General features: G+C 32.9%; 1 protein-coding gene across 1 annotated transcript in view; it reads left to right on the forward strand.

Moving 5' to 3' along the window:
• LOC145240001 (ADP-ribosylation factor GTPase-activating protein 2-like) overlaps positions 1-16,909 on the forward strand; it is a 114,852-nt gene that overhangs the window by 70,770 nt on the left and 27,173 nt on the right. The window contains exons 3-8 of the mRNA XM_080103588.1: positions 2,453-2,584; positions 6,306-6,510; positions 6,611-6,726; positions 7,595-7,737; positions 8,808-8,936; positions 11,545-11,715. Coding sequence (XP_079959714.1) covers positions 2,453-2,584; positions 6,306-6,510; positions 6,611-6,726; positions 7,595-7,737; positions 8,808-8,936; positions 11,545-11,715 — 896 coding nt within the window. The remainder of the gene's footprint in view (positions 1-2,452; positions 2,585-6,305; positions 6,511-6,610; positions 6,727-7,594; positions 7,738-8,807; positions 8,937-11,544; positions 11,716-16,909) is intronic.

A 16,909-nucleotide genomic window follows, 5' to 3' on the forward strand; every position in this document is an offset into this window, starting at 1 on the left:
GTAGTACAAAGATAAGTAAAAATAAAAACTGTTCATGTGTTATTTAATAGCAAATGTATTAAATTTCTTTTGTCCTAAAATTTGAAAAGAATTGGATAAAAACTTTTTATACGAGGCGATAGAAGTCGTACAAGCGCATATAAACATGAGATTTTTTTGTGTGTAGTGACAAAAAACTTGTAAACAAGTGTTCGTCAAATAACTTATGAACATAAAGTATTCATTTTATTTTTGTTATTTAGAAAACAAGTTTTTAATTATGGAAAGTAAAAGAATATTTAAAAAAAAAAAAATTGTTTGAAAAAGAATAACCGACAATAAACATTGTTTTTGTTTTTTTTTTTTGTTATTGGTTTTGAGTTGCAAATAAAACGAAGTTGATGCTTTGTAGTACAAAGATAAGTAAAGATAGAAACTGTCCAAATGCTAATTGATAGCGAATATATTAATTTATTTTGTCCTAAAATTTGAAAAGAATCGGATAAAAACTTTTTATGCACGAGTCAGCAGAAATAGTGACAACCGCATATAAACATAAGAATTTTTTGTGTGCCAAGACACGCACACAAAAAAAAATCTGTTAACAAGTGTTTGTCAACTAACTTACAAATATAAAATATTCTTTTTCTTTTTGTTATTTAGAAAACACTTTTAATTATGGAAAGGGCAAAAAATATTTTCAAAAATAAATTCTTTGGAAAACAACGACCGACAATGACCATGCTTTTAAATGAGCTAAAGCACACAGACCACTTATCCAGTTAAGTTAAAGAATAACTTTTATTAGGTTTGTTTTATTATCCACAGAGGTATGAAAAAGTGGCCAAAAAACAAATAAATGTTACCAAAGGCAAGTTACTCTTCTACCTACCTCAATAAATTTTTGTAGTTGTAAATGTTCCAAAAAACAAGTGTCGGGTGTTACATGAGAAGAAAAAAATGGTTGAGACATCTTGAAGTCTCGAAAATGACTTAAAAATAAAAAAATTATTCAAAATAGTCATAGAAACTCACCAGATAATTGTCACAGTAACTTGAAGCCATGAAAAATTAATTAGTTTAATGAACTTGAAAACAATTGTAATCTGTACAAAATTTCCTTTCATTTGATATGCTACAAGCCATATTTTAATTTCTTTGAAGCATGTTGTGGTGGCCGTCCTGGATTTCTTGGTTGCCATCTTGGATCTTTTACTGTGTAATGATGAGATGTTAGTCCGTCAGAATACATTTTGTATGATGATAGTCTTACCTCCCATTTTTGTTAACTGTTTTTTATGATGCTCGACTGGAAGCCATTAAAATGAAACTTAATTATGCTAATTAGTTTAATGTACTTGAAAACATAATCTTCATCTGTACAAAATTTCCTTTAATTTGATATGCTACAAGCCATATTTTATATGGTGGCCATTTTGGATTTCCCGGTCGCCATCTTGTATTTTTCATGATGTTATAATAACAAATGATAATGCCCATCAGAATAAAACTTCATATGATGATAAAGCCTTACTTACCATTTTTTTTAGCTGTTTTTTTATGATGTTTCTACTTAAAACCGTTAAAATGAAACTGAAATATGATAATTAGTCCATAAGTTACCAAGTGAGATGGCCGTAAATAATGCCAACTGATCATAAAAAGATCTGAAGATATAGCTTTTTAAAGATGGATTAGTCTGTAAATTGTGCAAATTTCCTACCATTTTTAGTCGCAAGCTTATAAGCATTTGAATAGGATTGACTTAAGGCAAAATGTCCAGTGAACAAAACATTTTTTGATACTTTGAATGGTCATAACTCCAGTTCTATTAGGCCGATTTTTAAAAAAAAACTAAAAATATTTCTTTGTTTTTTTTTTTTTTTTTTTTTTTTATTTTTTTTTAATGCTCTTTTCAATAATGCTTGATTTGAGTTCATTCAATCTAAAGAAAAAAATGGTGTGGTATTGCTAGTTTAATTGGTGCCCTGGCAGAGGTGTGTTTGGACCTAGTAACTCATTTCGGTTTGTTTGTTCGCACTTTTCTCAATAATGATGCCTTGGATATTTTTGAAATTTTCCACAAACATTAGTCATGGTGAAAAGAAATTTTTCACTGGTGGAGAGGGGGACCCTGTATGTTCGGCTTGTTATTGATAACCTTCAATGACACAAATGACCCCCACAGAATGAATTGCTTTTTTTTTTAATTTTATATATCATTTTTCCAGAATTATGCTAGTTTAAAAAATACCAGGTTTCCAGGTGTTTGTTGTGTATTTTTTTAGTTTTAGTTGGGCATGCAAACACAGACATATAATAGAAGAAAATACCACGGTCTGACTTATGATATATCATAGAAGTAGAACTTTAAATCAATGATTGTATTTGATAATTCCAACTGTTTTTTCTTTTCTCTATAAAAAATGTATTTGTAATATTTTTTTTTTTTTTGTTTTTTTCTTTTGTTTAGACACTATTCTTCCGTCAACATGGCTGCACCACAAATGATGCTCAGCAGAAATACCATAGTCGAGCCGCCAGTCTGTACAGAGAGAAACTTGTCTCTCAGGCGCATTCGATGATGAAAATGCATGGAACTAAAGTAAGAATGATGTTTTGTTTTTTGGATTTTTTTTTCACATCTTCAGGTGTGTGTGTGTGTGTTTTTTTTGTTTTTTTTTTACATGGGGGGTCACCACTTATCAAGGACCAGGAGCCACTTGGGAATAAGGGTTATTGTGTGCACACAAATCAGTGGGATAGTATTGTAGTAATAGTTAGTATTGGGAATTTGATAGGTGTCATTACTTAAGGGGGTGGTTCATCAGGAATTTGTGTTAGACTTGAAGACATCCAAGTTGAAGTCGGGAGGGGGGGACAGGCAAGCGGCAGAGAGTTCCACAGCTGTGCAGTTCTAAGAAAGAAGCTTTGTTCATGGAATCTACGTTTGGATTTAGGCACAGATAAAGAGTGGGGAAAATTATTGACAGTGGTTTCAGCTAGTCAGGTGTTTTTCGTGAAAGATTGGCGGGGGGGGGGGAGCAGAGAATGGAGCTCAGACGAGCACTTGCCATGGAAATAACGATAAAACAGACAGGCTCGCAACGTCTCTTCTGTGCATGTGTGTGTGACTTTTAAGTTAAACTTTTAATCTTTCGATTTAAATTGAAAAAGCATTTTACGTATAATTTCTTTATGAAAATAGCTTCAGGAAAGATGATTGCAAAGATGACTGCAAAGATAGGAAGAGACGAAGGTGATCAATTAACTTTCAAGAACCTCAAAAAAATTTGCAACATGAAAGGGACGACTTTGGGTTTAACTTTCAACCTTTGTGGCATCCATAAAACGGATAAAAAGCCCAAGTTTTTTTTTTTGTTTTTTTATCTGTGTTTGTTTATTAAAGTTATGTAAATAATATAATGCACTCTACATTAAAGAATAAATATTTAATGCCCCCTTCTTTTATTATGCCCCCTTTTCTATGAAAAATTAAACATGTTTGTTTATGGTTTCTATTTGCGTCAAATATCAACCAGTGTAGACCCAAAGTCATCCCTTTCCTGTTGCTTATTTTCTGGGGGTTCGTGAAACCTAATTGATCCAACCAAGGCTATAGGTAAAGGGAAAACAGTTAGTGGAAAGAGTTTGATAAGAAGCTACTGGAATAGGAAGCTGCATTGCAATAAAGTATTAAAATAGCGAATTGATGGAGACCACTAGAGGCAAATAAGCTGGAACAAAAGAAGCAGAGAATAGATCAAACAATTCTGAAGAACATCTGCCATAAGAGTATTTGTAGAAAAGACAGACTAGCAACATCTCATCTGTGAGAGATAGGTTGCAGAGAAGAAGGGTGAAGCCAATCAGATTAGACGCGTTCCTGTAATTTATCAAGAACCCTCAAATGGAACAGTCACCAGCCCAAATATAACAACAGTACTCCATATATAGTCTGATAGTAAACTCATGAAATATAGGGTTTAGTTTGAAAGTCCATCTCGGTTCCTGAGTGAGAATCTCCTTACTAAAAGCAATAAGTAAAAATAACATCTACCCCAGTCGACTAAACAAGAACATTAGTGGATTAAGTAAAGAATCCAGTTTAAAATTCCAAATAGGTTCTCAACTTCAGAAAAATGCACTTGTAAGAAGGTAAAAGGTTAAACTAGCCAAAATATGAAAATGACAAAGATAAGAATAGTAATATAAACAAGTGCTATATATGCGTCCACTGCGTAGGCTATGATCGTATCCCTTCACTGTTGAAGTATCTAAGTTCCAGAAAGCTTTCTACTTTAATAGTTTCTTCCCTTGAACTGTTAGACTTTGGTATTCTCTACCTGCTTCCCTGACTGTACTGATATGCAGAAGTTTAAATGTAATGTAAACCAATATCTTGTTAATCTTTTCTAGGCATGGTCCCAAATAGTAACCTCTTACGTTCAAGTGGTGATATGCTTTGTTAGGGATGAATGTGAGTAAAAAAAAAAAAAAAAAAAAAGTTTCATTCTTTTGGAGGTAACAATCGTGCTTGTTTTCTTCCCTTCAGTAACAAACTTACAAATTAGAAATCGGAGCTTATGCAAAATAAGGACCGTGCTAGCATCAGAATTTTTCAGACAGTTTATGTAAAACACCAGAAGGTGTCAGAAGTTTCATGATTTTTTTTTTTCCGCAAATGCTGGCTAGCTTTTTTTTTTTCTTTTTTTTTTTTCAATGAAAAATATTGTTTATAACAAAGATAATTCATTGAAAAAAAAATTTTTTTTTTTACAAAAAATGCAAGGAATTTTTACAAGATTTTTTTAAGAAAATTCAAATTAAGAAAAAACACTCATTGTAAGGTAAGTTTTCTGAAAACTATTTTTTTAATGGCAAACAACTGATATCAAAGAAAATTTTTTGATTTATTTTATTTTTTTCCAAATTAAGATACAAGGAGTCTTCAATAAGTTTCCAGACTTTTTTGGTTGGTTGGGTTTTGTTTTACGGCATATCAACCTTTTTCAGGTTATTTAATGCCGAATCTAGTTATTTTGAGGAACGATTTTTAATGGAGTATATTTGTTTTTTAAGTCGGATTCTATTTAACCCATAGTTGGGACCTAACAGGTACTATCACTCTGGGTCAGAGTGGACCTGGGAGCAATGGCAATTAAAGGGTAGCTCCACACTCCTCAAGGCCCGCAAGGTGGGACCTCACCATCGGATATAGTTTTAGGTCATATCCAGGATCCCAGACTTTTTTGTACGGGCACTTGTATTGATAGTATACACACAGAACTCTAGTCCCCCTTCAAAATAATCTCCTCCGGCTGCAATGCACTTATTGTACCATTCCAACAACTTCTGGATGGCCTCATGGAAGTCTTGCATGAACATGTCAATGACTCTTGTCATAGCTTCTTTCATCTCTTCCATTGTTTTATAACGACAGCCTCTAAGGTTTTTCTTGAGCTTAGTCACAGGGAGCAAGGTCTGGACTATAAGAAGGATGAGGAACAGTCTTGATGCTCATCTTGGTCAAATAGTCTGTGATATGGATGGAGTTGTGGTCTGCACCCTTGAGACAAACTTTGTGCAAATCTTCCGCATTTTTAATTCCTCGCGAATAATTGTGTATACAGTTCCCACACTGACATCAAACTGAACTTATTGTCTTTATAGACACACGACGGTCCTTATCTATGAAATTCTATATTTGGCCAATCAACTCTGGTGTTCTGATTTCCTTACTCCTCCCAAATCTCATTATTCCTCACAGACTCCCTGCCTTCCTTGAATCTCTTATGCCACTGAAAAACTGATGCTCAATTCATGCAACAAAAGCAATCTGAAGCAGTCCATATGTTTAAGTGGCATTTTTTATAAGTTGAAAACAATTTTATTGCATATTATACTCCTAAAGTGTCCTCACGTCCAGATTGCATTTTTGAAATTCACCAGCTGTGACAATCAGGCTTTAGTAGGGTGTATTCCAATTCCTGCTGTAGCTGTTAATTTGAACCTGAAATCATAAAAACTGGTCACTCATCTCATAAGATGTATAGCAATAACATATTGAATTTTCAAGAGTCTATGACAATTTTAATTGACAATGAGCCTGACCAAATTAAAACACTAATTTGGTTAATGTTTTAATTAACTAAGAAACACTAAGCCGAAGTGCTCATCTTGCTTGATGATAGGATGTTCCTGTCTTGTGCGTCTCCTAGACTTGAAGTTGTTGTTTAAGCCACATTTAGCAAATTGTAATACTGTTCATTAAATTACATCTCCCAATTATTATAACTCTTATTCTCTTTCTTCCTCCTCCACAGCTTCATTTAGACGTTCATGCCAGCACAGAGACGCCTACAACACAAGAGAAGGAGATTGATTTCTTTGAAGAACATACTGAAACACTTAACAACAATGACAATAGTTCCACTGCCACTACAAATGGCATGACAGACAGTTGCAGACTTTCCGAACCCCAGCCAATCAATAACGGTAACATCCCAAATGTAACACAAATAACCACTGGTAAGAACCATTCTACCATTAACCAGTATTCCTTTTGTTCTTGGGATATCCTGATTTTTGCAGGGAAGTTTTATTTTTACATTTTTATTTATTTTCATAGATCCTAATGATGGTCCTAGCGTGGAAGCGGCATTGAGTATATCCCCATCACAAGTGAAAACTGAACCTAGAAAGTCTGTGCTTGGTGCCAAGAAATCTGGACTTGCCAAAAAGGGGGTAATTTTTTTTTTTTTTTTATGAGGCAGAAGCTGTGTCTCACAAGTTTTAAATAGAAAGTAAAAAAAAAAGATTAAAAAAACATTAAAAGAAATAAGTTTATCAGAAAAACAATGGAGAGAAAGTTGTTCACCAAGGTACACAAAGACCATCTGAGATAGGATTGTTAATCATAAAGAGGAAAAACTATAACAAAAAATAGGATATAGGTTTATCAACAGTATAGGAAGTGAGGTTAATAAAAAGAAAATGGAAGGAGGCGGTTCAGCAAGGCACACAAAGGCATTCAAAAAATAGGATTGTTAATCAAGGTGTGGCAGTGATTGGAACAAGGGCTGAACACATAGAAGTATCAGTTTAAACACAATTTTAAGCATGTTTTTCTTCCAATTACATGCATAATACTGAATAAATATTGACTCTAAATAGTTCTTTAATATTTAAAAAAAATAAAATAAAACCATTTTTATTGTCTTTACACATTTTTTTATCACATTAAGTTTATATTGTCAAACACGTCATTTTCCGAAATTATGTATTATATTATGGGTTTTTCAATCTGCATGTGTTTTGAGGTCTGTGACTCAAGTTTTACTGACCGTTGGGTGAGGATCAAAGTGTAGTATTTATTTTGTTTTCAATTAGAAAGGAGAAATCCTTCTTGACTGGGGTAGTTTTATTTTGTCCCTTCCAAAGTGCCTTTATTCTACAGAGCTTGGATATCTCCTAACTAAACAGACCAACTTAGTCCTCGTAGGAAAGTGGCAAGTAAATGGGGACGTATCAAGGCTTTGACAAACTTCTTGTATTATAAAAGACATTTTGTTTTTCTTGACAAAAATCATGATTTGTTAATTTCTAATTTCAGAAAGGTCTTGGAGCTCACCGCGTGAAGACCAACTTTAACGAACTTGAATCAAGGGCTCAACAATTGGATAAAGAAAGAGAAGATCTTGAAGCCGTACGTCAAGTGGCAGCCAACAAGTCTAAAGACGATGAAGTAAAACAAATGTAATTTTTTTTTTTTTTTTTTTTTTCTTAAATCTTGTCATCATTAGGATTATTGGTACTTATACAGTTTAATCAAGACATTAAAAAATGAAAATACCCAAAACAGATTATATTGTACGTATCTGTTATGGAACAAAGTTCTCCGGAAAAATTTTTTACTTAATTTCATCAGTATTTTTTTTTATGATACCGAGCAAAAGGTTTGATTTTTTTTTTTTTTTTTTTTTTTTAAGAAAGAAAAGCTAATATTAAGGATGGGGAGGGAGTGGCAGCGCTTTACATGGAGTTATCTCCCCATGGCATGTTAAAAAATTTCCATAATGGCTGACTTCAACGTGCTCTCATAAAAACATGTTTTTTCACTTTAAAAAAAAAAATACTTGATCAAATTAAATTAAATTTTTTTTCGGAGATCTTCAGTCCAAAACGGATACGTACACTATAACCTTTTTTAACATATCTAAATTTGGTGGTTATCCAGAATTCCTCCATATTAAAAAAAATAAAGAAAAAACTTTAATGCATGTACTTTTGATGAAATGGAAAAATCATATTCCAAAAATCATATAAATTGATAAATTAGTTTTATTTTTATATAATGAAATTCAAATTTTTGGAGTATCTAAAATGACTGTTTACCGCCATTTAGAAAAAAAAAAATTGCAAAAACAAAGGGAGATTATTCAACAATAATTAATACTAAATTTGTCGTAATACCTACAAATTCCCATTAATCACTAAAAAAAAAAAAAAAATGATTTTTCCTTCAGAAATAAAACAACTTGATCAATTTTAGTGATTTTTAGGAATATAATATTCTTTTTGTCGCAGGTACGTACATTGTACAGATTTTTTATTTTTGTTTTTTAATATAGAGGGATTTCTGGACATGTACCGCTATTTCAGATGCATGTTATTAGTGAATAAGATGGAAGAGTTTGCTGTCTTTAAGGCAGGCAGTAAATATCAATGGTTCTCTAGTTTTGTGTAAAATTGAGGGTATTTGTTTATCAGTCTTTTATTTCTAATACATTTATTATATTATCAGTTTGTTGTTTCTGTTTATTAAGGGCGAGTATGCGACTTGCTTACAAAGATCATGATGTCGAAATGAAGAGGAAAGAAGAAAAGTTGAAAATAACAGACCCAAACAAAGCTGAGCAGCTTGAACGGTTGGGGATGGGTCTGTCTGGAAATCGGTGAGTTTTATTTGCATCCTCTTTGATGCTGTATCTAACCTCCAATAAATGCTTTCTTTAAGGAATTTCTTTGTTTTGAAATGCTATTTGAACTTGAATGTCAACCTTCCAATTTAAATTTCCACTTTGAAAAAGTATATATAAAAATATTCATTACAAGTTTGTTTGTTTTTTTTTTTTCATGAAGGATTGCAATTTGTGTTTCTTTTATCTAATGCTAACAAAATGACATGGAATAAATCTTTATGAGCATCTCTTTTTTTCTAATATATAAAGAAAAGTCAGTCAGGTTGCCTCTGACAAATCAATATTTGGTTCTGCTGAGTTATTTATATGCATTCATAGTCTGTGTGCTTTACATAGAAGAAATTCCAATCGATTTCACTTATGGATACTATGCAGCCTGATGACAGTTTCGGTTTATTTTCAGTGGTTAATCAACCTAAATAGCATTGCATCTAACAAATCAATATTTGGTTCTAACTAGCCAGTTATATGCATTCATATTCTGTTCTTTACATAACAAGAAAAGGAATTCCAATGGATTTCATTAATTAAAAATGCTATGCAGCCTGATAAACTGTATGCTTCTGAAACATTTATTTTCAATGGGCAACCAACAGGTGATTATCCAATTTCAGTAGCGATTATTTACACCTTATTCTTTTGCTATAAACTGCAAAGTACGTGCTTGCTACATAATGTATAGTATACTCATGATTTTTTTCTTTTCAGACAAAACATGTATTACTCCAACAATAAAAGTTTACTTGGCCTTCGGGACAAGATCAAAGTGTAGTATCTGTTCCGGCAGATACTGCACTTAAGATAATTTGTGCCAGTCAATGGAGGGGAAACCCTCTATACTGGGACAATTATTATTTTTGGTAACCAGAGTGCCCCCTTTTTGCCTACTTTTAGGGGAGCTGGTTTTTACCTCACATTAAAAACGGCCTTGTGCCTAATTTGCTCAGTGGGGGAGCAAATAAATACCATCTGTTCTTCAGATGCTGCACTTCAATTTCTTGTTCTGTCGGTGGAGGAGAAATCCTTCACGACTGAGACAATTTCCGTCTGTTCCGTCTGCCTGCTTCCCACCGGACTACAACTTGGATGTGTTCAAGTCCAACGTTAACAAATTCCTAATGAACCGCCCCCTTAAGTAAACACTTCATCGAATCTCCACACTAACGTAATCTACTTGCAATAACCCTTATCCCTGAGTGGCTTCCGGGCCTTGATAAGTGGTGATCACTGTAAAAAAAAAAAAAAAAAAAAAAAATTATTTTTGTTTCTTTTCTCCACGTTAAAAAACGGCCTTGGTGTCTAACTCTGCCCCGTGGGGAGACATTGTGAATAGGAAAAGTTTATGGTGTTTCAAAGGCACAAATCTCATTAGATAAAATTTTCAACTCGTATGCTATGTGCTTTAATCGGTCGTTAAATATCGGCAGAAATTATGATAGAACTAATTGTATAATGTTGTCACAACTAATTCTGAATTTCGCTTAATCAACGTCGGGCATAGTCTATGGATAATTTTCAGGAAACAGCCAGATGTTTTTTCTACTGTTAATGTTTGTGGTTTAAATATGTAAGAGACAACATGGAGCAACGTTTATGTAAAGGAAATGGCTATTCAGAATGAAATATAGATAAAAGCTATTGATGACTTATTCTAAGAATTAGACTGACTTCTCTTTATGTCACTAACATGCCACCTGGTGTTGCCCGGTCATAAGATATGCTTAAATATGATATTTTAATTTATGAAGATTTTATATTAATTATTATAAAGCCAATACTCTTTTGATTATTATATTGTACCTAATATATAGTAGTGATTTCAAAAGTTAAAAAAAAAATGACTTTGGTGCCATCAGCTAGAATCGAAATCAAAATATTAGTGCTCCAGCATTATTCATTACCGTTTCAACTAAAAACAGATGAATATTAAAACTTTAAAAATTAATCAACTTTAGAAACACATAAATGTATCTTTGTGCATGTGTAGAAGACAACTTTAAGTTGACTTACACCTGCCAAGTTCTATTTTTTTCAATTTTGTTTTAGCTGTTTTTACCAACTAGAAACTAAATCGAATTTATTTCACAGATCCAAATCCTCAATATATCAATTTTCAAGATAATAAATTGACAAGAGTTTGGTAAAGACTGTTCTGCACACACACACAGACAAGGTTATATATATATACTAGCATTTCAGCCCAGTTTTGCCCGGGTGTTTGGAGGTGTATGTTGAGCAAAAAAAAAAAAAAAAGTCAATCTTAACATTTATTGTTTTGGGCTCAAATCAAGTTATTTAGTTAGATCCATGCCTAAGGAACCTATATCTAAAATTTCAAGCGTTTAGACCCAAAATTGTTGGTAGAGTTCTCAAAGGTCAAATCGTTGAACACCCCTTAACAGCCAAATTTCTGACCGAAAACCGATCAAAGATTTTCCCAAATCTCTGTGCCCTGTATATCAAATTTCGACACTAATTATTTTTTTTTTACTTTGCAAAAGAAAATGATTTAATGAATTTTAAAATGCAAAGCGTTAATCTTTTCTTTTTTTTTTTTTTTTTTTTTTTTTTTTTTCTCCAGTGGTATCAGTCACTCTGTCTTGTCGGATATGACGGTTATCGATCAGGAAGCTCCAAGTGGTCACTCAAATAGCAGTCCTTCTCTCGATAGATTTGATGCGCCAAGCCGTACCACCCGTGACTTTTTTGAGGATGAACTTGATAAGCTGGGTGGATTCTCCGTAACTTCAAAGTAATTCCTTCAATGTTTCTCAACACAGTATTATACCCTCCCCCAATCCTGCCATTAACCTCATTGAACGACACCCATCGATTCCCTATTCTCATCAAAATGCTAGCACTGTTTTTGTCTCTCAAAAGTAAAAAAAAAAAAAAAAAAAAAAAAAAAAAACTTTTCATCCAATTGTTTACTTTGATTTTCATCCAATTCTATAATACAGGTGACTTCATGACGCAGCTTACGAGCACGATTGGAGGCTTATTGACAAATATTTTTTTTTTTTAAGGAAATTGAGTCAATATAATAAATATTGAAAATATACAGATTAACATTCTAAGGATAAGATGTGTTGAAAGTTGAATAAAAATACTTATCTGGTGAAAGATAAGATACATATATCGTAAGTACCTCCCTTTGTTTTGTTTAGTTCTTCTAAAACAAGATATGTATTTTCTTTTATATTTTTCAGCACACCTTATTCTAAGGTACGCATCAGAAATTATATATATATATATATATATTCAAATAAAATTGACTTAATTTAATTTACCAATAAAAAAATAAATTAACCTAGCAAGTCAATACTACATCTGGATCCCAACCTGCAGACCTGTTGTTGTAAATAAACAATCTTCAAATAAATAAGTACATGCGTTTCATCTTTTAGTACAAAGAAAAAAAAAATTTAAGAATCGTTTTTGGAATCTGAAAAAAGGCTAAACTTTTTCTTGATTCTGATGCCCCTGAAAATTTCCCAATTTTCCAGTTCCGATTAATTGTTCCAACACTATAAATAAAAATACGTATGTGGATCATGTTTTTACCAGACATCTTAAGTCTTGATTTTTTATATATATATATATTTTTTATTTAGCTTTTCACACATCTTATTCTCAAATATAAGTCGGAATGTTATTGTATCTATTTTAAAATATAGTTGACTTAATTTTCTTCAAAAAATCTTTGAAACTTAAACTTTCATACATCATGAAGTCGCATCTTCCACTTGGTGCGGATTGTGAACCCACGTGACTTATTTCTTGCCATTCCTTCCTATTCAGAGCAGGTTGGTTTATGGATGCCCAACTGTTCAGAGATATCCAATCAAAAACATTTTCTCTCTACCTTCTCCTTGGCTTTTCTCTGCCTCTTTTACCTTCTAACATACCTTAAAACAACTTTCACAGGCAAATTGTTGATCCTTTGACATGGCCAAAAAGTTAAAGGTTTTTACTTTTGTTTTTGTTTTTTTGTTTTTTTACATGGAGGTAACCCGAAGGCCACTCAGGGATAAGGGTTATTGCGTGTACAGTAATCAATGAGATAGTATTGTAGTAATCATTAGTATTGGGTTTTTGATAGTGTCTTACTTAAGGGGGCGGTTTGTCAGGAGTTTGTTTATGTTGGACTTGAAGACGTCCAAGTTGTAGTCAGGTGGGAAACAGGCAAGCGGCAGAGAGTTCCACTGGCGTGCAGTTCTAAGAAATAAGCTTTGCTCATGGAATCTACGTTTGGATTTAGGCACAGATAAAGAGTGGGGAAAATTATTGACAGTAGTTTCAGCCAGGCGGGTGTTTCTCGTGAAAGATTGGCAAAGGGGGGCGAGGGATTGGAGCTCAGACGAGCACCTGCCATGGAAATAGCGATAAAACAAAGACAAGCTTGCAACGTCTCTTCTGTGGGAGAGAGGTTGCAGGGAAGAGAAAAGGGCATCCCCCACTAAGCCACAAAGTCTATTTTGTACTCTGTCAAGGCAGGATAGGCTGGTTTTAGCAGCTCCTGCCCAGATGTGGCAGCAGTACTTCATCCTTTATTAAATAGAGGGGGTAGAGAAGTAGTTTGACGGAGGGTGGATATTTTGTTTGTTTTTTTTGTTTTTGTTTTCGATCTGGCGATGTCCCGTAATGAATCACATTACATGATTTTGAAATGCGTCAATACGATTGGCTAGTTGTTTAGTTCATGTGTTTCTATCAAGATATATAAAACTACTGGGAGGACATAAACTTTTACTTTAACAGTTATCGGCACTCTTTTTGATTTTAGAATGGTGCTGCGTTTTTGGAAAGCCGCTCAACCCAACCCAATTGTGTTTTAATGTCTCATGATCACTGGAGAAAGTCAGTTTATGTCCATAATAAATGAATCTGATGACCTGTGTGATGGATTATGTTTAAGTTAAACTGTGATTTAGCTGTAGACATTTTTTTCTAGGTTTATTTCTAATCCTATCTCCTTTGCATTCTTTGCTAACACATTGACAAAAAGTTGAAGTTCATGTGTGCATTCATTAACAAGAGTAATGTTATCAGCATAGGACAGGTTGAAAAGGATATGTCCATCTAGAGAAAAACCTCTTTGACATTTGTCTATAGGCCATAATTTGTGCTCATCGTCTGCATCATGAAGTGTCCTGTAGTATAGAAACGCTTTTATCACATTCCCTTTTCACATACATACTTTCTATTTGTCATCTTTTTTAAACTCTTGTTTAATTCTTCGACCGACGGTGCAATGATTAGAAAGCTAATTAAAAAAAATTTTTTTTTTTTTTTTTTTTTTTTTTTTGCAAAAATGAAGAAAATGATAAACTGTAAATTTTTGTATCATGCAAATCCAAATAAGGAAAAGATAAAATAGGTTTTTATGCTGAATTTTTTTTTTTTTTTTTTTTTTTTTTTTTGTATTTTAAAAATTTGAAGTTCAAGGTGGGATTTTTTTATTAATCTTAGTAAGGAACTATGATTTCCTTACAAATATTTTGTAAACAAAATTTAAAAACAATGTGCTACAAGATACAGAAACAAATTTTTTTTTAACATTTTGATGTTGAACATATACACCCCTCTTTCTCCAAAAAAGAACCTTAATCTTTGATGAAAAGCGAAAATCCTACCATTTACGTTTTGAACTAATTAGTCTGATTTTTTTTTTTTTTTTTTTTTTTTTCCCAATAAACAATTATGATAGATCAAAAAATTATGATACTTGTCCAGAATTCCCCGATGTTAAAAACAAAAATAAAGTATCAGCCACGTTACACCCACACATACAGACAGGAGAGATTATTGAAAATAGATTAGGTATTCGATGTTTGTATAATACACGAGTCAGAAAACTTTGTCAGTTTCAAAAATTTCACTTTCATTTCAAATTATTGAAGATGTTGCTACTAAAACTCATAAAATTTAAATTTTGAACTGACCAGTCCGATTTTTTTTTTTTTTTTGCTTTCAATATATAATTATGATGGATAAAAATTTATGGTACTTGTCCAGAATTCCCTCTATATTAAAAACAAAAGTAAAGAAATTTTTTTTTTTTTTTTTTTTTTTTATACTCGCGTTCACTCCTAATAAGGTATATTACCACTTGGTCATAAGGGGCAACTATTTGGGACCATGTCTAGTAAAGATTAACAAGATGTTGGTTTACATTACATTTAAACTTCTGCATATCGGTACAGTCAGGGAAGCAGGTAGCAGGAAGGGAATTCCAAAGTGTAGCTGTTCAAGGGAATAAGTTATTTAGAGTAGAAAGCTTTCTGACATTTACAGACCTCAATAGTGAAGGGGTGTGATTTTGTTGAAGGGGTGGGTTTGTCGGGGATATGCATGGTGTAAATATCCACAAGGAAACGAAAATCATATCCCAAAAATCACAAATTGATCCAGAAGTTTTATTTTTATAAATAAAATCATTTTTAAATGGTTAATAGGACTTCATAAACCTAGGTCTAATATGAATTGTTGAGTTTTTTTTTTCTTTTTTTTTTTTTTTTTTTTTTTTTTTCCAAAATAGCAATCAAAACCTTTATTCCTTGAATGCTTATAAAATTTGATTTTGGTAGATTTTTTTTGTTGTCCAAAATTCTCCCAAATATTAAAAAACAAAAATACACAAAAATCTTTGTACATATTTGTAATGGAACTAAAAGATCATATTCCAAAAATCGCATCAGTTGATCCAGCAGTTTTATTTTTAGAAAATGTCAATTTTAAACGATTTTAAGCGATTAATGAGAACAAGGTTGGTTTTGCAAGTTTGAATTATTCTGTAGTTATTTGCCTTTGTTTCTTCAAGATGGCAATGCAAGACAGTCTCTTTTTGCTTATTCATAAAATTTGATTTTCTTAGTTAAAAATAAAACCACTTGATCATTTTACATGAATTTTGGAATATGAGATTTTCATTCTGTTATGGGTTTGTACACCATGAAGATTTTTTATATTTTTGTTTTCAATATGGGGGTGGGGTCTGGAGTAGAAACAAATTTTTAAGAAATTTTTACACTAGCATTTTTATGAAATAATAAATGTAACGAGAATTCTCACATCAAATTGACTGAACGATGAAGCAGCACGCTGACTAATGAAGTCTCTTTTGAACACTTTAAGTTTTACTTGTCTGTATGCTTATTCACAAACTCATTTTGCAATTTGAAGATAGAGACACACACACACACACACTGAGTGATGAGTTGCAAAACTGACCTGTGTGTGAAGGTTTTATAGTGAGAAGACCAGTGCATAGGGGTAATCCTCTCTCGGTCTGGGAAATCTTGATCCAGTAGCACAGGGTACCTTTACAATGGGAGACTGCTAGGCTGCAGTGGATGACTAGGACTTCTTTGGGTGCCACATCCTGCTCAAAGTGCTCCAACACTTACGGCCACCGCCTTCACAACCGTCAAATTTTAGTCACTGAGGGTTTGAGAACAGTCGGCTGCCCTCACTTGGTTTAACAAGTTCGCCAAAGACAGTACCTAGGGTGTGGCCACTGTTGCATAGGACAGCTATGGGGAGCCAAAGGTGAGAGCTGAGTGTCAAGTTAGGTTCAGTGGCAGATGAGCTGTCCTAAGAACATGACAAGCCCCCCCCCCACCAAAGGTACTAATCATTTGTTGAGCACCCCAAACACCCCTATCCACACAAACACACCTGTAATCATATATTCAAAAATTATAAGGGAGGTATAATAGTATATGGTCTGTGTTTGCTCTGAAAATTCATAAAATAGTTTTTTGATGTTTATTTATATTGAGGTTCCAGTGAAATATGTCGGTTTAAATGACGGTCGTGTCAAGTCAGCATGACATAGATTATCTCCCTTCTAATATTAAGATGCCGTGCAGCTTTTTCATTGGGAATAGCAAATTTTATTAAAATTTTACTGGCTTATTTACAGTAATTTTTGCCATGCACTA

Source organism: Euprymna scolopes, chromosome 19, assembly GCF_053919585.1.
Source record: "Euprymna scolopes isolate OS-2025 chromosome 19, ASM5391958v1, whole genome shotgun sequence".
NCBI classification, from domain to species: domain Eukaryota; kingdom Metazoa; phylum Mollusca; class Cephalopoda; order Sepiida; family Sepiolidae; genus Euprymna; species Euprymna scolopes.